The sequence below is a fragment of the Sitophilus oryzae genome, unplaced genomic scaffold (assembly GCF_002938485.1).
Source record: "Sitophilus oryzae breed Bouriz unplaced genomic scaffold, Soryzae_2.0 scaffold_1449_pilon_pilon, whole genome shotgun sequence".
Classification (NCBI taxonomy): Eukaryota; Metazoa; Arthropoda; class Insecta; order Coleoptera; family Curculionidae; genus Sitophilus; species Sitophilus oryzae.
Window position 1 is genome coordinate 1,093,670 of NW_022146114.1, and position 27,836 is coordinate 1,121,505.

Sequence of the window (27,836 nt, forward strand, 5' to 3'; positions counted from 1 at the left end):
TCGAGTTTGTTTGTTGCTATTAATTTTGCACGGTCGCTGATGGCGGCAGATGAGAAAAACGAGGGGCAGAGTGAGAAGGTTGGTGTACAAAATGTGTAAACAGCAAAGTAGAAAATGTAAAATCAGGAAACCCATATTATATTGAAAAAAATTGTGTGTGCGCTATGTGCGCATATTTGAAGTGAAACTTCTAACTAACAGCTATTAAATTGAATGATTTAAAGAATATACAGGGTGGTCCGAACTATATTCCGCAAATTTCGGTAGCATATTCTGCAGATAAAAAGAAGTTAAAAACTTCTTATAAATGTATGTCCTAAAATGCTTAGTTGCGGAGATACAGGGTGTAGAAGTTTCATTTTTATTTCGATTTTTTCCAAATTATTTCTGAAGTAACGTCAACATTTGGATGAAAATTGGTGTCTGGTAGTTTTTTGTCATGAGAAATTTGATTTTGATGTTATAATGACTCCTATTTGTAGGGGGCGCCACCTACATGTGTTTTAACTGTTTTAAACAGTAATAACTTTTTGTCCTAACCTGTATAGAACTACTGTGTGAAAAGATATATATTTTCGTATTTTTTTTACGTAAAACATGTCTCTTGGTAAAAATGGTTATGAGCAACGCTTCTCGAGATATTTAGAATGGAAATAGTCAATACATGTCATTATTGACAAAAAATAACATGCTGAGTAGATAGTTATTTGACTGATATGATAAATTTGGGAAATTTTTATTTTTTTAAATTAATTATAAAATTTTCTTCGAAAAAATGATAATTGCTGATGATTTGGCACAAAAACATTTAAAATTCATGAGTTAAGTCTATTAACTATTTAGTCAACATGTTTAATTTATGTGAATAATGATTGATGTTGATAATGAATGAATATATAATGAAATAAATAATGAATGATATTGATAATTTTGATTTCAAATATCTCGAGAACTATTACTCGTAGCGATTTTTATTAAGGGACCTTTTTTACATTAAAAACATCGTAAATGTATAATTTTTTACTTAGTAGTTTAAAACAGGTACGGACGAAAAGCTATTACTCTTCAAACCAGTTAAAAATATGTAGGTGACGCCATCTACAAGTAGGAGTCATATTGACATCAAAATCAAATTTCCCATATCAAAAAACTCCCAGACGCCAAATTTCATCCAAATATTGACGTTACTTCGTAAATTATTTGGAAAAAATCGAAATAAAAATGAAACTTCTACACCCTGTATCTCCGAAACTAAGCATTTTAGGACATACATTTATAAGAACTTTTTTACTTATTTTTGTCTGCAGAATATGCTGCCAATAATATGCTTCCGGAATACAGTTCGGACCACCCTGTATACAGGGTGTCTCAAAAAACATGTGCCATCTCTCGTGGGGAGATTCATCACTTAAAAATAAGGTTTATTTTTCATATTAACATAGGTTCGAATCTGCTTTGTTTCGTAGCTACAGGGTGTTAAAATCTTAATATTTTTTTGATCTATTATAATTTTCTTCCAAGTACTTTTAGCATTTCGAATGAAATTTTGATAGTAAAAGTAACTATAAATGCGACATATTTTAAAGCTAAAAAAGTGTCGACATATTCATCAGGGACGTGCATGTGGGTTATCACTGAAATATTTTTCTAAAAAAAGCATGTACGCCACTGCCTTTTTTTTTCTTGTTAGCAAAATGATGTAAGCAGTTTAATGCCGATTAAAAGTTGTATCTTGATAGTTTGTCGATTTTGGCTTCCTTGGTGAGTAAACGCAATTTTATTAATTTGCATTGATCCAAGTCTAATAGCAACTTTTAAGAAAAATTAAAATCATTAACTTGTGAAAGTCTTAAATAGGTATTCATTGACTCCTACTCAAAAATGGAATGCATAGTTTTAGAGTTACAGGATGTTAAAACTTTTTAAAATTAGCTTTTTTCTAATTATCTTAAATACCATTATTTTTTTATTTGAAATTGTTGTATGTTGGACTAATAGTAATAATAACTAATAGTAATAATATTTAATAATACATTAGCCAAAATATATAATAATTATTATTAATAATTTTTTAATTTTGTTTTTATTTTAATTTTATTAATTGGTGATGGCCACCTACATGTGTTTTAACTGTTTTGAAGAGTAATACATTTCCGTCCTTATCTGTGTAAAACTACTGGGTGAAAAAATATAGATTTCCGTGATATTTTAGGTGAAAAATGTCTCTTAGTAGTAAAAATCGCTACGAGCAACCGTTCTCAAGATATTTCGAATGGAAATAGTCAATGCATGTCATTATTGACAAAAAATAAATAGACTGGATAGTTACTTGACTGAAATAATAAATTTGAGAACTTTTTACTTTTTTAAATTAATCATAAAATTTTCTTTGAAAAATTTTTCAAAATATTTTGAGAACCATTACTTCTAGCGATTTTTACGTATACTTTTTCGTATAAAATGTCGTAAATGTATATTTTCCTAATCTGTAATTTTATACAGATACGGACGAAAATTTATTACTCTTCAGTTAAAAAAAAAACATATATATACGAACTTTTTTACTTATTTTTATCTGCAGAATATGCTGCCGAAGTTTCCGGAATACAGTTTGAACCACCCTGTATATTTTGAATCTTAGGCCCACTGTACGCCCTTGTTACAAAATTATCTAATATCGTCACATGAATATCAATTGATCGACACCTCTTAACACATCCCAAAATTTCAACCAACTAGCCATAAGGCCATACATAGCTACCCCCACGCGATATCAAACCGGATAATATTGAATTTCCCGATTTGCGATAAACTGACGAGCGAGTGACAATTAAATGTTATCGTTTAGCCATATGGACGCAAAGGGTTACTTGGCCGGCCATTGTGCGGACTGCTGCCACACAATTGTCCTTTTTACTGGCTCTTTAATAGTCTCCCGCTGACATTTAAAGCTACATTAGAGGTCGGACCCTTGCCGTTGCTTTTACGGCTTTGTTGCAGTCGACACCGCGTAACTATTATTTTTACGTGATCTAGTAAAATGTTCATTTATATCGGCAATATATTACTCTGTATTGAATGTTTTAATTCCTACAGTATAAAGCTACGAAAACAATTTTCTAGTTCAAATAAACGATTCATTTGCTTTATTTATGATTAATTTATTTTTCACTTTTCTCATTTTAACTTACTGTTAGCCTTTTTTACAGCGTTTTTACAAATAAATCTCTAGAATTTCCTGGCATTACATTATTTTCTTAAGCCTGTCTGGAGGCAATCTACGATTCATTCTATTTATTCTTAATAGCCCTCCTTGTAAAATATTTGATTACAAGATTAATTATTACAAAATCGACGTTGCACGTTTCTAATTTATCCAGCTATGTATCTGAACAAAAACAAAGTTAGAAATTCACAGTTAATTAGGATAACTCTCAATATACAGGGAAGTTTTAAATAAGTAATAATTTAGGGGTGATATATTTCGACCCCAGGAACACGGATATGATTTTGTTTTTTGTGAAAAAATAATGACAATTTTGTATTTTTAGAAAAAAAATTGGATTTTATTTAATATTTTAGGTAAAAGATATAATATTTCGATGATATGGGAACATGGGTAGTAGATTAAAAAACCCAGAAAAAATCCAGTGGTTCTCAAAATTCGAAAAAAAAATTTAACTCGCTTATTCTGGACTTATTTCAAAAATGGTAAAAGGAAAATATGTTTCTTTTACCGATATCTACTAGCCCAGAAAATATTTGAACTTATTTAAGTCTGATCCTGTATACGTTTGATGTTAACTCAAAATATTACCGTATCATAGATTATACAGATTATAAACTTATCGTCAAAAGCATTGTTTTTCGTGGTTCCAATTTTTGGAGTCGCGCACTAGTTAGGTTACTAGTTTGCGCACAAGCACGCTCACTTATGACCTCTAAAATTGTGCACAGCGCCTGACCGGCCTTGTGACCGGCCCAGGTATTACGCTGTTTAAACGAGAGTTTATTTTTGCGCACAAGAAAATTTACTCGTTTGCTCATCTTCATAAAAAAACAATTTTCGTACCACGAATTAGGGCCAAGAATTTTATCTGTATACTTATAGGATACCTAATCTGTGACCGTATGATCGAAAAAAAAAACGTGGTAAGCGGTGGTTATGAAATGAAGATCGCTGTCATTTTATATGTAAAATTATGTTATTATATTGTATAATTTTATGTCCTAAAATGTCTCGTTTCGGAGATACAGGGTGTAGATACAGCAGTTTCATTTTTATTTCGGGTTTTTACAAATAATTTCTGAACTATAGTCGACATTTGGATAAAAATTATGGTGTCTGAGTGTTTTTTAACATGAGAAATTTGGACTTCGATGTTAATATGACTCCTACTTGTAGAGGAGCGCCATGCGCCACCTTCATGTATTTTAACCATTTTTCAGAGTATTAACTTTTCGTCCGTACCGTATAAAACTACTGCGTGAAAAATATACATTTCCGTTCCTGTTTACGTAAAAAATATCTCTTAGTAAAAATTGCTGCGAGCAACCGTTCTTAAGATAGGTACACTGAAAAAAAGGATCTCTCAGTCGAAATGAATATGACTTTGACCCAAAAGATCAGCCCTTTTCAATAGGGCCAAGAACGACGTTTCTTTGCCCAAAGGATTAACTCTCTTTTCATAAGCTTTAAAAAATTACTTTAGAGAATAGAAGAATCTATCTGTCCAAAGTATTTCACTCTTGACCCAAAATGAATATGCAAAGAAGTTCTTGCTACAAGAACAATAGTCTCTTTGATTCATGCAAAAATTCTTGATTGAAAAGGAACATTTCTTGATTAAAGAGGCGCTTTTCTTAAACCAATAGCGAATACTATTGACTCAACTAAAATTTATTTTGATCTAAGAGAAGTCGATACATCATATACAGGCATATTACGAGGTATATTATTTTCTGATAAATTTAGGTTTTCCTGGTCTGTAGTAAGTAAAGTGATATTATTTTCCTCGATAGTAGTTATTTCTGCTTCTTCACTCCTTGGTATTTTTTGGAGTGGTTCATCACTCTACAAATTACAAAGAAATGTTACATTACGATTTCAAAGTAAAGCAAATAAATTATTAAAATTATAAGCTTTGGTCACATTTTGAATTTTTTAATACGACGACTTGAAATTCAAAAATTTTTGTAATTATTTGCATAAAAAAATCGATACCTATATTCTTATTCTATCTATAGTCACGCATGCATTATCTAAACAGGTGCATTAGGTAAATGTCTCTTACCTTCAAATATAGCAAATAAATTCTCTAATTTCCATTTTTTCAGAAACTCCTTTATAGAATCTATATATAATCTAAAATTTGTCCATAAAAAATGACAAATGCATGTTAATAACGATCACTAATTTGTTATACGATATGCGTTTAAAAAGCAAATTATTCAAAATTCCAAGCAACAAAACCCGTGCGTACTATGATGTACGACTGATCGGACTGCCGACTGATTGTATATACCGTCCTCGTCATCGTCTTTGCGTGTTATTATTATTTTTCATCACAAGAGTATTTAGCTATTGGAAAAATGAATATGTTTCTTGAATGAAGTACTTCCTAGCGTATTTTTCTTATTATCTTAAAACAAAGTAACTTGCACTTGGTTGAATGAAAATAGATTCAAGAGAAATTTTCGAATTTTTATTTTTTAAAAATATTTTCTTTTGCGCTAAAATAAATTCTCGTGTCACTATTTTTTTTTCAAGAACGATGACGACTTTAGTTCAAGTCTATCTTTTTTATCAGTGAACCATTACTTGTAGCGATTTTTACTGAAAATATTTTTTTTGCGTAGAAAACGTCGTAAAATGTATATTTTTTTACTCGGTAGTTTTATATATTGCACGGACGAAAAGTTATTACTCTTCAAACCAGTTAAAAAATATGTAGGTGGCGTCCTCTACAAGTAGAACTCATATTGACGTCAAAATTAAATTTCTCATGTCAAAAAAATTACAGATAACAATCTTTATCCAAATATCGACTATCAATCTTAGTTCAGAAATTATTTGAAAAAAACGAAATAAAAATGAAACTTCTACACCCTGTATCTCCAAAACTAAGCATTTATATGAACCTATTTACTGATTTTTATCTGCAGAATATGCTACCGAAGTTTCTTGAATACAATTCAGACCACCCTGTATATTCTATACAGTACAATACAACAAACATATTGGAGATGTTATTTATTGACAATTTGTAGAACTTAATTTAACGTAGATATGCATCGATAGAATGTCTGTAGTGTGCGATGGTCATTTTTAGCCGCTAGATCGATCATATCAATAATGCATGGAACTTCAATCATCTAAAGCGTGGCAAAATTGTATTTCCATCACGTAGGACATTAAAATTGTTCGAAGTGTTACGATATGGCACTTATTTAATTGAAAATGTACCAGTGAATAATTCAGTCGGTTCGTATAAATGTTGCACTATTTGTGTGTCAAATAGGTTCTTTTATATTAGGTATTTTTATTTCATATTACCGCTATTTTCCTAAACCTATGATCATTTTTTTTTAACTTTTTCTAATTTTAGAATTTGTGAGACATTAGTGTTAGAACTGCTTTCACTTTTAAATATTCATTTCATTACTTTATGATTCTAATAAGTGTTTTGAATCTTAATAACGTCAGTATTATTAGAACTTGTGGTAGTGATAGCGTCATAATGCTAAAATCTCTGTAAACAGTTAGCGCGTGAAAATTATTGTGACAAAGTATTACTGTATTGATGTACAGGGTGTTTAAAAAAAAACATGTGGGGAGATTCCTCTTGTAAGAACAAGATTTATTTTTCATATTAACATAGGTGCGATTCTGCTTTGTTTCGTAGTTACAGGGTGTTAAAGTCTTCATCCTTTTTCGATTTGTTATAATTTTCTTCCAAGTGCTTTCGGCGATTCCAATGAAATTTGGCGGAAAAATTACCAGTGCGACATATTTTAATGCTAAACAAGTGTCAACATATTCAAGGGACCTGCGTATGGGTTATCACTGGAATATTTTTCTAAAAAAAATGTGCGCTATTGAGTTTTTTTTTGTTGTCAAAATTGTGTAGACCGTTAAATGCTAATTAGTCTCTTGATATTTTGTCAATTTCGGTGTCCTCGATGAGTTAAATGCTATTTAATTAATTTGCCTTAATCCAATAATTAGATTAAGGCAAATTGGATAAATTATTATTAGAATTATTCTAATAGCAACCTTTAAAAAATATAAAAAAAGTTTCTATAAACATGGGTGCGGAAATACAAAGTTTTAAAGTTACAGGATATTAAAACTTTTTAAAAGTAGACCTTTTGTAATTATCTTTAATACCATTATTTTCTAAGGGAGTTTGCTGTAGGTACCACTGTAACATCAGTGTTATAAATTATAATAAAATTTAGTAATAAATTACATTAAAGAAATAATTTATTAATTTTATTTTTATTTCAATTTTATTAATTGTCATTTATAAAATACCGTTTATCTCATCGAGGAGATCGAAATGGACAAAATGTCAAGGTACAACTTCTAATCAGCATTAAATTGCCTACACACTTTTGTGTGTAGATGGAATCAGTTGTTATCCATGTTGATATGACAAATTAATCATATTTTTACGTGAGGAATCTCATCATACATTTTAAAAAACATGTGCCATCTCTCTCCCCACGAGAGATGGCACATATTTTTTAAAACACCCTGTAGAATAAATAGTTTGGCAACAAATTGTTTGCAAATCGTATGTGTAAGTATATGCTGGATGACAGTAATAAAGAGAAGGTTTTAATTACAAATATCTATTAATATTCCGGCAATATTTAATTTTTTACATAAAATAAATTGTATAAATATTTTTTTAGAATTGGAATGCCACAGTTATATTTTCTACTTCATTTGGTATACCGTCGTTATAAGAATACAGCTGTGCTTTTGGATATTTCACCACTGTAAAGGTGTGTCCAAACCTGACGAGGCGAGAGCGAGACGAGTGCGAGACATTCCAAGTTCGCTAAGTGTGGACGGGTCTCGCGAGACAACCCACGGAGCCTCGTTGCTATCCGTTCTCTGCCGGTTTTGCGACGGCCGATGAAAGAAAGCTCGCGGCACAGTCTGGACGTGTTTTTGGTTGGCTCGCTCGACTGCGTGATATTAGATCTGATTTATGAATTTCGGCTATTCAAAATTAAATAATCTCAAATTTTTAAAATGGTATGTATTATCATTTCTTCTGATAGAATTTACAATTTTTTATCGTAATCTAACATTTATTTAAACAAATTGAATTATTATAAAATCTATTAATTTTAGATATGTAATATCATATGCAAAACAAGTTAACGAATTGTACGTAGAATCTAATTATAAAATAAAAAATAGGGTATTCTCATTATAAAAAATATATATTATATAGGCAACAATTTTTTGTATTTAACATTTTGTTGCAAAAAACGTTAAAAACTTATTTTGTAAAAGATGGCGTGTCTCGAAACAAATGAAGGGTTAAAGGGGAAAACAACCAAAAGGGAAAAAACCGACGATGAATAAAATACGACGAACCAAATACCACGTTAAAGATACAAAAAATTATTGCTGTATGCGTTATTTTTTGGTATAATCGTTTGTTATATTAAATTACAATTTATTATGTGTTTGGGTCCCTTTCACTATAATCCAGCTCGGTTGTCTCTTGGCAGGTTGCCTCAAAAAATGGATAGAAAATGTCTCGCTCTCCTCTTGGTCTTGCCTTGTTCTTGCCTCGTTCTCACCTCGCTCTCGTCTCGTCAGGTCTGGACGCACTTTGAGAAAATATACATAATAAAATAGTTATTTTTTGTAAACACAGCTACGTTGATCCAACGGTGCCCAATTTTTCAGGGTTATTTTACTAATAAAACAAATTTACCTTAAAAATGCATAACATTTCAGACAAGAGGAAATACAACTCCTGAAACGTTAAGCATTTTTTGTCCCTTATACAGTCTTAAGACTTTTTTGAAGAGATGAATCCGCCTCGAAGGTTTAGACATTATTTAGCACTATGTTTCTTTTATTAAATTTGCAATTCATAATATTTCTTTAGAATGAAAAATATTTTTTCTTTCAGATCGACTGTGGGACGAGCCCATTTCGAAAAACAGCCGCCATCAAACTTAAGAAAATCCAACTTCTTCCATTTCGTCATCGCCCTCTACGATAGGGGAGGACAGCCAATAGAAATCGAACGAACCGCATTCATCGGTTTCATCGAAAAAGACCAGGTAGGTGAATCCTTAAAAATAAATCGTTATAATGTGGTAAGCCAGGTAGAAAATATATCGTATGGGTGGCCTGGTGGTAATATTTCTTGTTGTTATTTGACGGAAAAATAAACAGCATATCTATGCTATATCATTAATCAAGATTCACAATCTGTTGAAAAAAGCCTGGGTTTTTCGCCATTGAGCAGTCGCCACAACAGAAATCTAAAACAAAATAAAATAGTTATTTGCGTAACTAGTGCAAAAATGACATAATTTGCACGACGCATGAATTTTGTAACTTGAGACGAAGTCGAGAGCTGCAATCATGCTGAGTGCAACAAGTATGCTTTTTGCACATGTTGCACACGATATTTTTCCTAGGATCGCACGATATTTTTCGCGTCGAATTAATCATTTGTAATGGTGATGATAAAGCAAGAATTTCCATTTACAAACTGGATAAAATTTTCTCACATTTATGTCAGCATGAGAAAAAACAATATGGCGATATTATTATGTAACTTGGTAATATTTGAGGGGTAGTTTCATCTCTTTGGAATTTGACTTTCGAAAAATCCGTTTGCCAAAAATAAGCTTTTTACGTCAAGCAGTTTAAGCAGAATCGTGGTTAAGAAATTACCCAACTTTTTGGAACACCCTGTACGATTTTTTAAAAAATTTCAAAATATGTAAAAAAACCAAATAAGTTATGCTTGTCCAAGCGTTTTCCCGAAAGACTAACCGTTTTTTAAATAACAAATATTGTAATATTTGAGGGACGTTTCACCCTCTTGGAACTTGAGATTTGAGAAACCCCTCCTTATCGAACCTCTAAACCCCACAGTCAATCCGTTTGCCAAAAATCAGCTTTAAACGTCAAGCAGTTTTAGCAGAATCGTGATTACTCAATGGTCATATTTTATGAAACCCTGTATAAATTTATAAAAAATCTTAAAATATGTAAAACAACAAAATAAAATACAGTGTTTAAGAGTTTTTCCGAAAAACTCACCGGTTTTTAAATAAAAAATATTTTAATATTTGAGGGATACTTTCACCCCCTTAGAATTCGAGTTTCAAAAAATCCCTTCTTATCGAACCTCTACTCCATAAAGTCAATCTGTTTTCCAAATATCAGGTTTTTACGTCAAGCGCTTTAAGCAGGATCGTGATTAATCAATGACCAGATATTTCGAAACACCCTGTATACATTTTTAAAAAATCTTAAAATATGTAAAAAAACAAAATAAAATATACGTGTTTAAGCGTTCTTTCGGAAACTTGACCGTTTTTTAAATAAAAAATATTGTAATATTTGAGGGGTGGTTTCACCCTCTTGGAACTGGAATTTCGAAAAATCGCTTCTTATCGAACCTCTACACCCTAGAATCAACCTGTATGCCAAAATTGAGCTTCTTACGTTGAGTGGTTTGATAGAATTGAAATGCTTATTTAAATGTTTATTAAAAAGTTTTTACAGTAATTCACAAAATAATATTACCACTAAAAATGACACTATAAACAAATATTAGTTTATTTTTTTTAATAACTTTTTTTGAGTTGATTTTAATTTTAATGGCAGTTTGAAAAATTCACGTAAGTAATTGATGGACAAACTTCATTTTCAGTAGTCTTTTGCATTTTTTTCTCATTTCTGCTCGTGGAGATCTCGGGTTCTTGCTCTTCACTTAAAACTCTTTTCCGGAATTGGAGGTATCCAATTGGAGGTTTCCTGCGAGGTATCCAGTACTGGTACTGGGTCTACCCTCCAGGATTTGACAAATTCTTTCTTCACAAATTTTTTTCTCTTTAATAAAACTAGTCATTAATAATGTCAAGGTGTAAGTTATTTTTGCACTAGTGTAAAAAATTGACTTTTATTACAGTAGATAGTGTAAAAAATATTTTTTGTCAGTGGCTTTTTACTTGTAAAACAAATTTGCCTAATCAAAAAGTATGTTTATCGTTTCAGGGGATATATCTTCCCCCGTCTTTAAGAGCAAAAAAACAAGAATAAAGAAAAAACAACTGAAAATTTCTAAATGTAACTGCACAGAGGACACTGTAAATATTTAGCAGACACGTTTATTAAAACCGTTGACGTTCTGGTAAACCGACATTACTTAAAATCAAGATCCAAATTGAGAAATACTAATTAATGACAGTTACTTCATCGTCATTATTTTCAGCTTATTCAACCATTTCCAATTATAGCGGAGCCTCCTTTACATACTCTCTTTGTAGTTGGGGCTATTGTTGTCTATTGTTGGTTATGCAAGCCCAATTATCCCTGCTAATTTCCCAATTTCATGGTCCCATTTCAGGGTTTGGTCTTATAATTCCTCGTGGATACCATGCAGTCATTTTTGTGTTTCGTCTGTTATCCGTTCTTCTTGCCAGGTGTCCTGCCAATTGTCATTTAAGGGATTTGACTCTGTGGATGACATCTATTACCTGGTATTTTGTCGTATCCACTCTATTCTTTTACGGTCTCTCTTGGTTATTCCCAGCATATTTCGTTCCATTGAACGTTGTGTGACCTGCAATTTCTTTATGATGTCCGTTTAAGGTGCCCAGGTTTCGCATTCATAGGTCATGACTGGTAGTACATATTGGTCGAATGTTTTCTTCTTTAGATAGAGTAGCATTCTAGATTTGAATATGATTGAGTTTCTTCCATAAGTACTCCATGCTAACTTAATTCTTCTGTTGATTTCTGGTAGTAGATATCCCGAGCTGTGTATTAGTTGTCCCAAATATAAATATTCTTCTACTATTTTCACTGTTGTTTTATTTATTAGAATGTCTTTTCTTTCCACTCGTTCGTTGTACATTACTGAAAAAGACAGTTACTTAAACAGTTTTAAATTTCTATAAATGAAACATTTTCTGTTTTTATTTTCACTCAGATTTATATGATGTGGTGTTGAAAGTAGACTTTTACCATGCCAAAATGGTAATGATAATCGGTTCTAAAGATAGCTTCTGAACCTGATATAATAAGCATGTATTGCTCAGGAATCTCTATGTTGGTAATAGTAATGTAACAATACATTTGCATCACAAAATACTGCTTTAAATAATCCATTCAATGCCATTCCATACCAGGTTCTGAGGTTAGTCAGCCAGGATGTCCTTCTTTAGCATCGACTACGTCCTCCTTGGATTTTTTCTTCCATAATATTCTGCAGTAATTGGTATTTATGACCTCTTATAACATGTAGAAAATATTATATTTTTTTCTTCTTAGAGTCCATTTCACTAGTCCGAAAAAGTAGCAAAATAAGTGTTCGGCATTTAACGTTTTATCTAAAACTGGCTAGGTATTTTTACACAAATGAAGAAGGAAATTAAAGATAAGGGATTATACTATATCCGTATTGTAGCAGATTTTAGACAACCTTATTTTTAAGATTTTGATCGTCAAACATCAACAAAATATTCCTTATGTTTGGACTAGATTTTTTCGAAAATAAAAACATGATATACAATTCTGTTACAATACGGAAATAGATTAGTTTAATAAGTTTTGTGATTACAGTGATATATAATTTATATGGTTTTGTAACAAATTGCTCGCTATATTATGGCAAATGCTGAAGCTCTGCAAACCTTAATGAAGCCTTAATCAAAGCACGTGTGTTTGGAATTTGAGTGTGGCTTAACACGATAGGATCGGGGTAAGCCTTAGGCAGATTTATAAAATATAATATATATTTCCTTCGGCCACACACCTGCTTTACCCGGCCCCTGAGGGCGACCCGAAAGTACAGCGCAATAGACTCTTAAGGGTTATATGTATTTCTTCTTCCTTGTTCATATAGCGTAGCACCTCAATATTTGTAACGCTGCCGACCCAAGAAATTCGTAACATATGTAAGGCGTAGCACCACTTTTAGAAAGCTTCGAGTTTGTTGATTTCGGTTCTTTTAAGGGTCCATGCTTTGGTATCACACAATCAGGTTGAAAACACCCAGCGTCGGAGCATTCTTGTTCTTAAATCTTAGTTTAATCTCTACTGCAAAGAAATTTCTAATGTTCTTAAAAAGTAGCCCTATCTCAATCGTAGCCCTACATTCACATAGTGTAAACTAGTTTTTCAACTCATTCAAATATAGGGAAACAAACTGTTCGTTATCATAACTCTGTGCCAGCACAAAACCCAATTTAATCTCTCCGATTCCGTCATTCCATATTTCATTTGGAATTCCACACATCCGTCCGTTAATTGGCTAACGAACAGCCTGATATTTTAACCGAAAAACTTAATTCTGTATTCACCTTCCAGGCATTGAATATTCAAAATACCCCTTTTATGATAAATGCCGGGCGTGAGGCACAATTAGCGCTGCGTGTTTTGTAGTAGCGCTATAGTCCCTCCGTTTTCAAAATTTCCAGGGTTTTTTTACCAGTTCGGGCCATTCTCCAAAAATTCCCTCTCTTACCTAATATTAAGATAAATATCTGTACTATATCTACGTAACTACAAATTTGATTAAGTCGTCAACAACATGTAATTATTATAATATGTATGCATATGCATGTAAGTATGTAATTTTCGGATTTTTGAACAAAGTTTTATTCAATATACCTAATGTAGATATACGCATAGTAGAAGAATTTATTTGACACATCTAATATACAGCTCGGGGTCTCTACTACCAGACATCAACAGAAGAATTAAGTTAGCATGGAGTACTTATGGAAGAAACTCAATCATGTTCAAATCTAGAATGCCACTCTATCTAAAGAAGAAAACATTCGAGCAATGTGTACTACGAGTCATGACCTATGCAAGCGAAACCTGGACATTTGAAACGGACATCATAAGGAAACTGCAAGTCGCACAACGCTCAGTGGAACGACATATGCTGGGAATAACCCGATACCGTAAAAGAATAGAGTGGATGCGATAAAAGATCCAAGTAATAGATGTCATCCACAGAGTCAAATCCCTCAAATGGCCCTGGGAAGGATACCTGGTAAGAAGAACAAACAGATGGACGACAAAAATTACATACATGGTACCCACAGGGCATTAAGAGACCTAGAGGAAGACCGAACCCAAGATGGGATCATCTAACTTGGGCCCGTATAGCCAACAATAGACAACAATGGACCCAACTACAAAGAGAGTATGTGAGGGAGGCAACACCGTAATTGGAAATGGTTGAATAAGCTGAAAATTATAATGAAAAAAAAAATATTAAAAATCATCATTTTATCATCATAATTTTATGGCCTGGGTACCAAAGCACGAGGGGCATAAGGGTAACGAAAATGCGGATGAAATGGCCAAACAAGGCTAGCTCATCGATGCCATCGAAGCAATCACGAGAATGGCTACAAAATGATGAGTGACCAACAAATCTCTGGAATGATGGAGAAATTAACCTTGGCAGAGACAGGCAAAATAGTTCATAGTAGAACATTCGCCAAAATTCACGGCAGACTTGATAAGCAAAGACAGTCAAAGTTGTAGTGGTTCTACTAACAGGACTTGTGAGCTGAATAAGCATCTAAAGCCAATGGGATTGACGGACAAAGTCAATGTCCAGGTTCTGTCAATCTGAAGAAAAAACGACAGAATACATTTTATGATGCGACAGCTTGGCAAATGTGCGGTTTTTGGTAATGGTCAATGATAGGCCATTGGCAGAAAGCTATATGGAGGGTTCAGTCTTCAAGCTGCTAGACAGGATCAAAAGAGGATCACATTGGATCTGAAAAGTTCGCAGTGGATCAAGCCGATAGCCGATTGGCGGTTCACGTACGCATTTATTGAGGAACCGCCGCTGGTACAACCTTTCAAATAGTGCAGTTTGGAGTCATAAAATATAAGTTCAATACAATTGATAACAATTCTGAGACATGGATGGATATGCCTTATATAATTAGTTTGAATTTAGTAGCTTTGTTCAGTTATCTGATCACTCGCTTTTCTTGTCCTATTTTGTTCCTAATATCATCACTACTTTTACCATTGTTTGATAGGCTCACTCCCAGATATTTAGTTGTTTAAATGTTCAGGGATGGTTATGTCAATCTATTTTTCTATGGACGAGGGACACTTCTCAGCATTTTCGATGTTTTGAACAATATTTATAGTTGCGAAGTCGTAAATTATCAATTACTTATTGAGGAATTGATAGAAGAAGAAACAGTTTCCACTAGAGAGCAAGAGAACGCACATCACAATTTTTTCTTTCAAGCAAAACGATCCTTTAAGGTACCCGTTTTCAAATCGTTTAGCGCAATGGGTAAAGACGCTAAGCGCGTCAGATGAGAATACATAAATCGGTAGTTAAATGCGTGCTAAGCGAAAATTAACGCCATATACGCTGAAAATCTAAACAGAATTCTTACAGAATTCGGGCCCTGGTTTTTATCATTGTCTTTGTAGTTGTATCGATTATGAAGCCAATGTTCGCATTTTCCATTGATTTCTGTAAGGTGTAACTAGAGTTTTCTTTGTATAAGTATATTCAATATAGCTTACAGCCTTACAGCCAAACCAAACCTATAAAGTTTACACAACATAAAATCCCGTCAGTACATAACCGTGTTTATTCGAGAGATCGCCCCCACCGGTTCTTCACTCACTTTCACTGATGCCGTGCCTCTCGTGTAACGTGGCGTCGTCGTCATAGTAACGGCGCGACCACAGACGCCAAAACTCCCGGCCTTGCCTACCCACCAGGCATCGCTCTCTTGTAAGTTGCATGTATCTTTTATGGGGGTGCTTGTTCGGTGCGGAATTATATTGTTTTTGTACTTGCCAGTTACAGTTTTCGGCCAGGTCGTCGGTTGTTGGAAGTTCGACGCTGTTGGAACAGCGAGTTTGCGTCTTTGCATGGTGTTTTCTCTCTTTGTTTTTGTCATCTTTATCACTTGTTTCCGTAACTATTGAAGATTCGTAATATATTTCAATTCTAGTATACGTAAAATGTACTTTGTTTCACTGACTGTCTTGAATTTCGAACAGTAGTGATTATTTGATAAGCCTTTTGTCTTTATTATACTAAATTTACTATATTGTATTTAATACAATTTTGCTCTATTCTTTTCCATTTCCAAGTATTCTTCGCTAAGATATAACTTAATTGTCGCCAAATTGTGTAATGTATTATTTGTTAATACTCCCATATTTTTTCCAAAACTGAAGGCTAATCTGAAAAGGGTTTACTTTGATATGAACTAATATGTTCAGTTCTGTCTATATGAACTAATATGTTCAATTGAATGCAACCTCTGAACAAATGGGACTAAAAATCAATATCTCAAAAACCCAAGTGATGACAAACCTAGTAATTGGCGGCAGTATATATATTAACCAATATCAAATAGAAGAAACAACTGCTTACAAGTACTTGGGACATGAAATACGTATAAGCCGCGAAAACCAAACTTGCGAGCTTAACAGACGAATAGGACTAACTTGGGTCGCCTATGGACGATTGAAATACATTTTCAAAGGGGCACTTTCGATATGTTTGAAGAGAAAATTATTCAATCAATGCGTACTGCCTGTTCTAACGTATGGTGCGGAGACGCTAACATTAACCAAGAAAATTGTAAGCAAAATCAGAACAACGCAAAGAGCAATGGAAAGGGCAATGTTGGGGCAATCTCTGCGAGACAAAGTACCGAATATCGAGGTACGGGGGGAAGTACGGGGGGAGACAAAACAAAAGTCATAGATGCCATAGAGAAAATAACCACTTTGAAATGGAATTGGGCAGGGCACATTGCAAAGCTAAACGATGACCGGTGGACGAAAAAAATGATAGAATGGAGACTAAGACACGATGTATTCAGGAGCAGAGGCCGTCCTCCAACCAGATGGCATGACGACTTAAGGCGTATCCACAGTAACTGCATGAAAATAGCTCAAGATAGGGAGTTATGGAAGCAAACGTGGGAGGCCTTCGTCCAGCAGTGGACTTTAGTGGCTGGTTTATGATGATGATGGTGATGAATATGTTCAGTACACCACCTTACAGTCCAATATCACATTCCAAAAAACAGCAGCATTTAAGAAGTTTAGGCCAATGTGTGTGTGTTTACATCTAATAATGCAACTTAGCTGCAGACTTGTACAATGTATGGGAGGGGGTTAATCTCCGCGACCTTACAGATCGATTCTATCCCCTTTCTTGGCTTTGACAAAAGCCAGTATCTGAGACGGTTTTACAGATATCAGTTCTCCATCTCCGAAAGCAGTCGTACCAAAATTTATGGCCCGAAATGATGTCGTCTCGGCGCACTCAGTGATGAGTTGTTTTGGTGTTAAACTAAGCAAATCTTTAAGTTGTGGTACTTTGAGGAATTCAAATTAAAATAAAAAGTAATATTAGCTTTAACAAATAATACACAATATGATGAAGAGATGCTTCTTTTTAAAAGTAATAAATTAAAAAAAAAATATTTTTTTTAATTTTAAATTTTTTAAAAAAATCCTTTATTTTTAGTTCCAATGTAATTTTGTCATCGTCAAAAGAAAAAAAAAACTTTAGGTATAACATTAAAGAAAGGATAAAAGAAAGTTTAGTGAAATGGGCAAATTTTTCAATTTTTAAAACTTTATATAATTTTTACTGTTCAATAAAACATAAACGTAATATAAATTTTTATATTGCATTTATACTTCTAAGAAAATCTACTAAAACAAACATATACCGTGAAGTGGGGTGACTTTGCCCAATTCTGAATTTTAAATCGTGTTTATTTCAAAAAGTTGTTGTATTTTCTCAAATGCGCATGGTCTATGTTATAAGTGGTAATAAGGCCAACACAACAATAATACGCTTTTTTGTTTATTAAACAAATATATATATATATATATATATATATATATATATATATATATATATATATATATATATATATATATATATATATATAAAGTAAAAAAACTGGATGGGCAAAGTTAGTTGCTTATATGGGGTGTCTTTGCCCTCTTCCTTATTCTTATTGATAGACCAAAGCCACCCCATTTAAAAGCATAATTACGTAAAATATGCTTCATCACCCTCAATATTATAACGAACTTCTGCATAATACTTACCTCAATATAGCGTGGTTAACTATTGCAGCCACGTAGAAGTTTGAAACGCACAAAATAGGCTTTAAAAACAGATTTGGCTTCACAGCACTGTAAATGCTACATCGCAACTGACGGCAAGCGTTTAGCGACGTTCCGAGACGTGAGGCGCCTCCACCCATAATTTACCGATAACACATAACGCGTTCTTTTCAAGTAGTGGCTACGGCTACGTCTAACATATTTTCGGACGGAATTTGGCAAAGTCACCCCAAGAGGCAAAGTCATCCCATTTCACGGTAAATAAAAATACATATTTTACATCTATGAAAAATTTTAAAATCATTTAAATATTCTTGGTGACACTTTTTCATCTGGCCATTTAACAAATTATTGAAAATCATAAATTTTTAAATCAGATTGTAGTCATTAATTAATTGTAGTCTATCATCAATAATCATGCCCCACCAATCTTTATTCTTTCCAAAATCCTATTATTAACTCCATATTCTATCTATTTTGCAATCGGTTTGGCAGCGTTGAAGATTACAATCTGAATATATGGGTAATTGGTAATTTTGAGACCTAAAGCCTCATTCACAATCTCGAAATTAGTGGATTCAATTACACTTTCTACTTAAAAAATTACTATCACTTAAAATATTTACAAAACTTCAATTAAAATTAATAGAATATCCTAGCTTACGGTAGTCTTAATTAGAATAAACTTTTTATTTCTAACTACAATTTCTCTTTATTAGAGGAAAATGTTAAAAGTTTGTTAACTTTTCCTACTACTAAGTACTAACTACTACCTATTTCAAAATTACTACCACTAATTTTTACGTTCTGATCTCTGAATGCTTACATTGAAATTAGAGGAACAAACTTCTACGCTAATTGAACCCACTTGTTTAGTCTACTAATTTCGAGCTTCTGAATGAAGCGTAAGTCCAACAGTAGATGAAAACAGACTGAGAAAGTAAACATGTAAAACAAATTATACAGTAATTTTTTAAGCTACTGAACACAAAATATTTAAAAATAAACCAATAGACAATACTAGTTTTATTTATATTCAAATCTAAGAAACGCATTTAAATAGAGTCTTTATATTTTAAAGTTGTAAACGTTCAACCGTGTCTAAACGAATGAGAATGGAAAAAGAATGAGGGGATAGCCATAAATTAATTACAGAATACGCAACGGTTTCGTGTAAGTAAATTAATTACCAACTTGTAATGCAACTTCGGCTTCTAATTACTCTAATTACTTCTGCATTGCAATGCAAATAGAGTCGGACAGAGATGACAAATTACAAGGGCAGGGTGAATTTTTACAGAGTTGTATTAAACTTTAAATATTATTTCTATTTATTATCATCATCAATAATATATATCATTTTATCTCAATTAATTCAAACTATTACATTTTATATCTAATTACGTCTCATGTTTCTTTTGTAAAAATTGAAGTGTCAAAAATTACTTACTTAAATAATAAATTAAGTATTGTTTTGTACAACTATTTTTTCTGTAACAAAATCATTCTCTTGTCATTATCCGAGCAGATATGTTTTAATTATTTATAGAAGTGGGGTATCTACACTACATGAACGTTAAATTAATCTAACATGTCAATCAGGAGAAAGCAAACTTCTATTCCCTACATGGCGAGTCTTAAAGAAGTGCAAATATTTTTAGGGGAGTATATTTTGACCCCAGAAACACGATTATGATATTTTTGCGAAGACAAAATTTTAAAAATTTCGAACTTTTTGAAAAATAATTTAGAATTTATTTTAGTTTATAATTAAGAACATAATTTCTTGATATTATGGCAACATAGGTATTAGATTAAATTTACACGAAAGAGAATCCAGTAAAGATCCCATGGTTCTCAAAATTTAGGCAAAACTTTTTGAAGATTTTCAAAGTAAAATACCTGACGTTATTTTGGATTTATATGAAAAACGATAAAGAGAAAATATGTTTCTTGTATCGAGATCTACCAGCTCTGAAAATATTTGCACTTATTTAAGTCTCACCCTGTATAACAGCCAAATTTGGAGGAAGAAACTTTTTCATAACAATTGTTTAAAAGTACTTACTTTCAGACTATAACAAATAAATTGTAACATTCTAGCAAAAATAGATTTAATAACGTCACATTTCTCATATTCTTTAAATTTAAAAGAGATTATATACAAAAAGATATACTTTAACCAGTCCGTATTGAATCCCGTCAAACCATTTTTGAATTTTTATTTACCATATCCTTCATAATCCTATACTTTACCTGATCATTAGAAGAAGATGATGATTTGATAATAATAGGAGTACAAATCATCTCTTACTATAATTAAAAAAATAATATCATCAATAAAAATTCATAGAAGTCAAATATAAAACTTTTCATTAAATGTAAGTATTATTTGCTTCCCTTTGTAGAATATGAATTGAAATGAGTGACCCTGTACAAAAAAAACCGTTATAGGAAAATAAAATAGTTAACTTGATAAATCTAAACTCTATAATAAATTACCTGCACCAACGTACTTTTAACTTTTTTCCCAAGTCAGATTTGTGTACCTAGTCCTCGAAACCACTCGCCATTAACTTAATTACCGGGAGATTTATTGTTGTTTCGGAAAAAAAAACTCCAAATCATCAACTACTTACACACTTGCCGACCTAAACTTTTTATCCGAACATGATGCAGACGTTAAAAACATCACGGTTGATTAAAATATGGCGCTAGAAGCAGGCTTATCGCTATCCATCATCCGCCTTCCATGTTCTCTCCATTATCTAAACAACGTACAAAAAGAGTGGAAAATTAAACGGAAATAATGTGTACGTAAACACGTTATAATGTGAAATAAGTTAATTGTAAGCGTGCGCTACTCGGTTCGGCTAATAAATAACATTCGTGATGGATGGTTTTTGAGGCGTTGCCGTTACTAGCGAAACGAATAATTTTCATCAACAAAACACATATTATAATTAATTTGCTATAATAACAATTTAAAGGAATAAGGGAAATGTAACAAATAGGTAAATAATGAAATATAAGTGGGCGAGTCTATTCTAATTAAGATCTCCTGAATTAATTAATTATAAGCTTCATTCAGAACATTGGTGGAATAAACTAGTGGTTTCAATTAGCGTAGAATAAGTTTGCTCCTTTAATTTTAATGTAATCATTCAGAACGGCAAAATTAGTAGTAGTCATTTTCAATTAGTAGAAAAAGTTATCAAACTTTTAACTTTTCCACTCATTTATTCTTCAAGATTTGCGAGAAATGTCATTTTGGCCTTTGATTATCTTCCGTCAAAAGAAAATGTGGTTAGAAATCAAGAGTTGATTGTTTTATAAGCTAAATATTTGGTTTTCTCCACGGATACAACTGAACCAAGCTGTATTCTATTAATTTTAATTGTGTTTTTTAAACATTGTGAATGATCGTAAACTAAAAATCATAAAGTGTAATTGAAACCACTAATTTATTCCACTAATTGCGAGGTTCTGAATGAAGCTTTAACAAACTTTTGACTTTTGGCACTAATTACCCTTCAAAATTTGCGAGTAACGTCATTTTGGCGTTTGACTATCATCCTCCAAGAGAAATTGTGCTTAGAAAAAGACGGTTGATTGTTTTATAAGCTAATTATTAGTTATTAGACTTAGAACACTACAGCAAGCTGTTTCTAGGATATTCTATTAATTTTAATTGTATTTTGTTAGACTTTGTGAATCATTGTAAAGCCTTAAGTATAAAGTATAATGGAAACCACTAATTTAGGGGCGGCCATAACAGTCTTTCTGACGAGGAGTAAGGGGAAAAACACCACCTATCTGCTGAGCCTTATCTAAGGTCAGAACAATGTAAGGTCATCGAGTTGGCAAGTCATCAACTCGAGGGAGGAGGGTCATGGTCAGGTCCTCACAATAGGAATTGACCTCAAATCCAAGGAGGCAATAGAGAAAGAGGGACATATCCTCTATTATAGATACGGGACAACACCGGTATCAGGTCTAAGGAGAGACCAAGTTAAAGAGGTGGAGAAAATGGAGACAGATCCTCCAGCCTCCACCTCACGGGTTCCTCAGCCGGAGGCAAGCTCCTCGACTGTGAAGAGCGGCACGGAGGGCCAAACTCCAACCATGGAAGTACCAAGAACCAAGTGTACCCTCGGAGGAAGAACTGTTGTCAGAGGAAGATGGGAAATACCCTGTCCCCTCTTTAACCTGCGTATAATGGGTTATAGATTGTTTGATGACTCAAGGAAGGGGGGCACAATAGATCTTTAAGGTCGCAGTGATTAACAATTACTGCGACTTAACCCTCTCTTACTCATTCTACATTCTACAACCACTAATTTATTTCACTAATCTCGAGGTTCTGAATGAAGCCTTATTGATTGTATATTATCAATTTATTAATGTAATGTTTATATTATTACAATTGTTATAATCATAAATATACTTCGTATTTTTTTGAATAATATAAACTGCAATTGAAAGAAACCTTAAACGTTAGTACCTTGATAGTCCTTTTCTAGGATTTAATATGCTTTTTCTTCATGTCTTTGGTTTTCTCTCACATTTACTTTCATCACTTTCTAGTTTTCTCCTGTCTTTTATCGATTGGTTTTGCGTATCAATGAGGGGTAACCCTTGTTGTTTTAATTAATTATTAGAAACTTCATAACTTTTCTTGGAAATCAATTTTCAAATTCAATGTCAATTTTTCTATACATACCGGGAGAGTCCCAAAAGTGGCTCACCCCTATAACTTTTTTAATAGTTAAAATTAGTTAAAAAAACGAGATTTGGTTTGATAGTATATGACATAAATTTGGTTTGGTATGTTAGTATATGACATAAATTAGGATTGATTGACGTATTCATTTGTTGTCGGTCACTTCCGGTTTCACCGGAAATGACTACAACTTTTGATTATTAAATGACACCCCCGGTATTTTTTTACTTTATTCGATAGAAAATGTCACTCTAAATAGAATGACATCATATGTCAACTTTCGAGATTTTCGCATATGGTTTATTTGAAATTATAACTTGCCGTTCGTAACGAAAATTTGACTCGAAATACCAAGTGTGTGGTATCAAATTATTCGTAGAAAAAATGCTTTTTCCAAATATGCTAATGAGCCACCCTCGTTCTATTTGAAAAAATTGAGATATGATTAAAAATACGATTTGAGCATTTTCTAGCTTGCCAGGACAAGACACTAATAACATTAGACGATCAAATCTATTTTTCCAAGACTCCTTCATGAAGAATTAGTGTTTTTAACATAGTCATGGCACTCTAGATTGAATTTTAAAATACAATTTTTGATTAAGCGAGAATGTAAAAAGTTGATATATGATATGTCATTCTATTCAGAATGTCATTTTCTATCGAATAAAGTAAAAAATACCGAGGGTGTCATTTAAAAATCAAAAGTTATAGTCATTTCCGGTGAAACAGGAAGTGGCCAAAAACAGTTGAATACACCAATCAATCCTAATTTATGTCATATACTAACATATCAAATGTTTTATTTGAAAAAATAAAAAAGTTATAGGGGTGAGCCACTTTTGAGACGCACCCGGTATATACCAATATCTTCATGTTGTTCCTATTGACATGTTACTCGATGCCATCTCTAATAGTTTTGTTTATTCGTTTCTAGTAGCCAACAGATCATATTTTTTTGGCTATAAATGTTACTCACTATTTAATATTTCAAAATATCCACCTTCTGTTACGATTATACATTTATTCCCTTCCTTTACCCATAATATTTCCACAACTCTTTCCCCCTTTACCCTTAACATTCCTTCAAAGTAGGATGTGATAGATAAATACATATAAAACACCGTTGAAGTTCTTATACTTAGAAACAACCCATTAAGTTCATAAAAGCAGCCTGCCATACTCGATCTAAAAAACAATCTAAAGCTGATTGCAGAATCTGTGTTATTTACCACAAGTGTACTACAGTATTGCCCCAGAAAATAAGTCCAATATTTGAACCAACGTAGCGTTTGTTTTGGTTTTATTAATATTTGTAATTGACTAGCCGTGTAAAATTCATTATTAGAAATGTGTAATTTTGTTAAGAAAAATTAAAACACAATACGTAGTAGAATATGTGGATGGTGATGAATCTTAAACGGAGCAGAGTATGCTGAGAATATCTGTCTGTGCTTAGCTTTTAAATAAACGAAGAAATTATATCCGCACATTTCTAACATCTACAGCTGTCATGTAATGCTTTTTTTCCTTCAAGTTTTTCTATTCTTTAAAGGTTTTCATTTAAGTACCGATAATTCCATTAACACCAATATAAACATAAAAACTCCAAGAGAATAAAAATATCTGAAAATCAATTTTCGAACTAAAAGAAGCTGTTCCTCTTGTTAACTAGGTTTATGGTATTCGCACGACGCCGGTCAATGTATCTCCATAAATCTCCACCCTAAGACTTGCTCTATAGCGTTATCGATATCTGTGTATTTAGCCGAGAGCTGATAAACGGCTCTCGGAAATTTATTCACTCTTTGTTGTTAATTCCTGTTTGTTCGGGAACGCTAGCGCTAGCAGGGCCGCTGCTCTGCCATTGCTGCGATAACTTACTCGCAGGTGAAACGGAATACGACGACCGAATTGGAGAGACGACAAATTATTACGGAGGTTCGGGTGTTCCAAATATTAATTACTAGAATCAATATTTTTAACTCTAATGCTATCTTAGTAGTTAAAATTTAGCCACAATAGCACTACACCAATACCATATTACTACAAAAAAATTGTGTGCGCACTATGTGTGCATATTTGAAATGAAACTTCTTACTTCCGTTTATCTGTCTGTCCGTCTGAGGACTCCATTCGGGTACCTCCTATCCACGTGCCGAGTTTGGTTCCAATCGACGATGAAGTCGTCAATTTAGAGGCATTGCTTCGTAACGTCGAGGGCGTCATCCTGTAGCCCATCCCCAATTATGCCGAAATCGACACACATTGTTCTTCAATATCAACTTGTTAGTGCCATCCTGATGATGATATAAACGAAACGCCGCGCGTCGTATCCAACTTTGCAGAGTGGGACCATATGCACCGTCTCTAACATCAAAAAGCCTACCCACCAAATTTGGTTGCGATCAGACGACATCAACTTTTGACGTTTCTTACGTCAAAACTTGATGTCGACTGTCACAGTGACACGTGTTATACACGGTCAAATTGGCCTTGGTCCAAATTTCATTTAAATCGGACGATTTTTTTATTTGATTCATTGATCGGGTTGTGTCGCAGGAAAAGATGGGGCTCTTTGAGCTCTAGTTCACATAGGACCCATTAAATCGGACAATTTTGCATCATTGATTCATGGGTTTCATAGTAGTGCGCCAAACGTCATTTCTCATGTAAATTCACATATAAAATGAGAGCGATCTTAATTTTATAGCCATCGAAAGCTCTGTTATTATTCTATCATACGGTATTTTCAGCCCACGAGAGATTAAAGTACCTACACTAATATAAAAGTCTTTGTGACACAATCACAGATGATTGACTGTTGTAGATCTGATAAGTACTTACTATTTTTTTTCTTTGCAGGAAGCAGATGGCCAAAAAACAAATAACGGTATTCAATACAGATTGCAACTTCTTTTCGCAAATGGTAAGTTCCTTATCTTTTATTATTCTTTATGATTTCTTTGTTTCAAATATCTTGAAACCGTTTTCAAGATATTTGGAATGGAAATAGTCAATACATTTTTATCATAGTTTACATTATTGACAAAAAATTGGCGGCGGGAGGCACGTATAGCCGCCCATACTTGATATTTTTTTTATCTCAAAAGCTGCGACTTTGACTGATTTTGATGTTATTACAAATTTTGAAAAAAAATCTTAAATTGAAAACCGCGTTTCGCTAGCTACTGTAATTTTGGAGTTACGATTTTTTAAAATTTTTAACCCCCTTCCATACCCCCTGATCAAACCAAAAATAATGATCGGATCCTCGGGTGCCACAGTATTTTTGTGCCAAATTTGGTTAAAATCGGTTTAGCGGTTTTTGAGTTATCGTGTTACAGACGGAAAGACAGACAGACAAACAGACAGAGAGACAGACACCATGAAAATATTTTGTATTTAGGTCATTTATGACCCAAATAACTCATTTTGAGTGAAATTAAAAAAACTTCTTTTTGGCGATCTTAATAGCCTTATCTTATTATCATACCTGTTGGTATGGTCAGCTAAAATTGAACATGTTGACTAGATAGTTATTTGACTGAAATGATAAATTTGGGTATTTTATATTTTTTTAAGCTTATCTAAACACCCAGGCACCAATTTTCATCTAAATATCGGCGTTAACTGAGAAATTATTTGGAAAAAAATTAAATAAAAATGATACTTCTACACCGTGTATCTCCGAAACGAAGCATTTTAGGACATAAATTTATACAAACTATTTTACTTATTTTATCTGTAGTTATAATGCAGAAGTTTCCGGAATACATTAGCGACCACCCTGTATATTGCATACCGTCTTCAACTATTGCTATTCTAAAGAGTCAATTGCATAAATGAAAATCATCGATTTAATGTTTTTCTCGTCACGAAAAATTTAGAACAAACTTTCTGCCACAAAATTTACTAAGACTGCAGTAGTTTTCGATGTAAGTTTAGTTTAAACGACTCACACAGTAACTTACGTCCCTCTATCGTCGACACGGTAAATTAACGGAAGTTGTCCGGTCCAGACGGTGGTGGAGTATGTCTTTACCGACCGCGCGAGTCTCGAGGAACTGACCGGCGCGACCGCCAATTAGTTTGGCCAAACCGCAAAACGTCTTGGTCACTCTCTCAGGAGAGGAACGAGATTTGTTTCGTAGCATGATGGCGGTTGGTGGCTGGAAAATTAATCAGTTTAATCCGATAGCTGGACTTGGTTTTAGATATACGGGTTAACGGTGGTGCAAAAAATAATTTGGCGAAGTATTCCTTCAAAGTAATCTACTATTAAAAATAATGTGTCTCGGAAAATATTGAGATTTTATTAATTAATTATGAAACAATGGTGGTTGACATTTTGATGAGTTTCATTTCAAACAACTTATCTCCTCTGCAGTGTGGTGCATGCTTTAGATGTAGATGTAAGTTGTACGGGTGGGGGTAAGTTAATCATCGCGACCTTATAGATCTATTGTGTTCCCGTTTCTTGAATTATAACTCAACATATAGTCTCAGAACTTTACTTTGAGAAAAGCCAATATCTGATACTTAGTTCTCCATCTCCGAAATCAGTCGTTCTAAAGATTATGGCACAAATGGTTGTCGTCATGGCACGCCCAGTAATGAGATGTTCTAGTGTTTCCCCATTTTCCTCACAGAATCTGCATTCGCCGTTGTTTCTTAGTTTCATTCTACTGAACTATTCATTGAGGGGACAGTGTCTTGTTAAAAACT

General features: G+C 33.1%; 1 protein-coding gene across 1 annotated transcript in view; it reads left to right on the plus strand.

Moving 5' to 3' along the window:
• Nucleotides 1–27,836, plus strand: part of LOC115877399 (transcription factor collier) — a 243,901-nt gene that overhangs the window by 16,174 nt on the left and 199,891 nt on the right. Inside the window, exons 3-4 of the mRNA XM_030893548.1 lie at nt 9,165–9,318; nt 25,974–26,037. Of these exons, the coding sequence (XP_030749408.1) occupies nt 9,165–9,318; nt 25,974–26,037 (218 nt within the window). The remainder of the gene's footprint in view (nt 1–9,164; nt 9,319–25,973; nt 26,038–27,836) is intronic.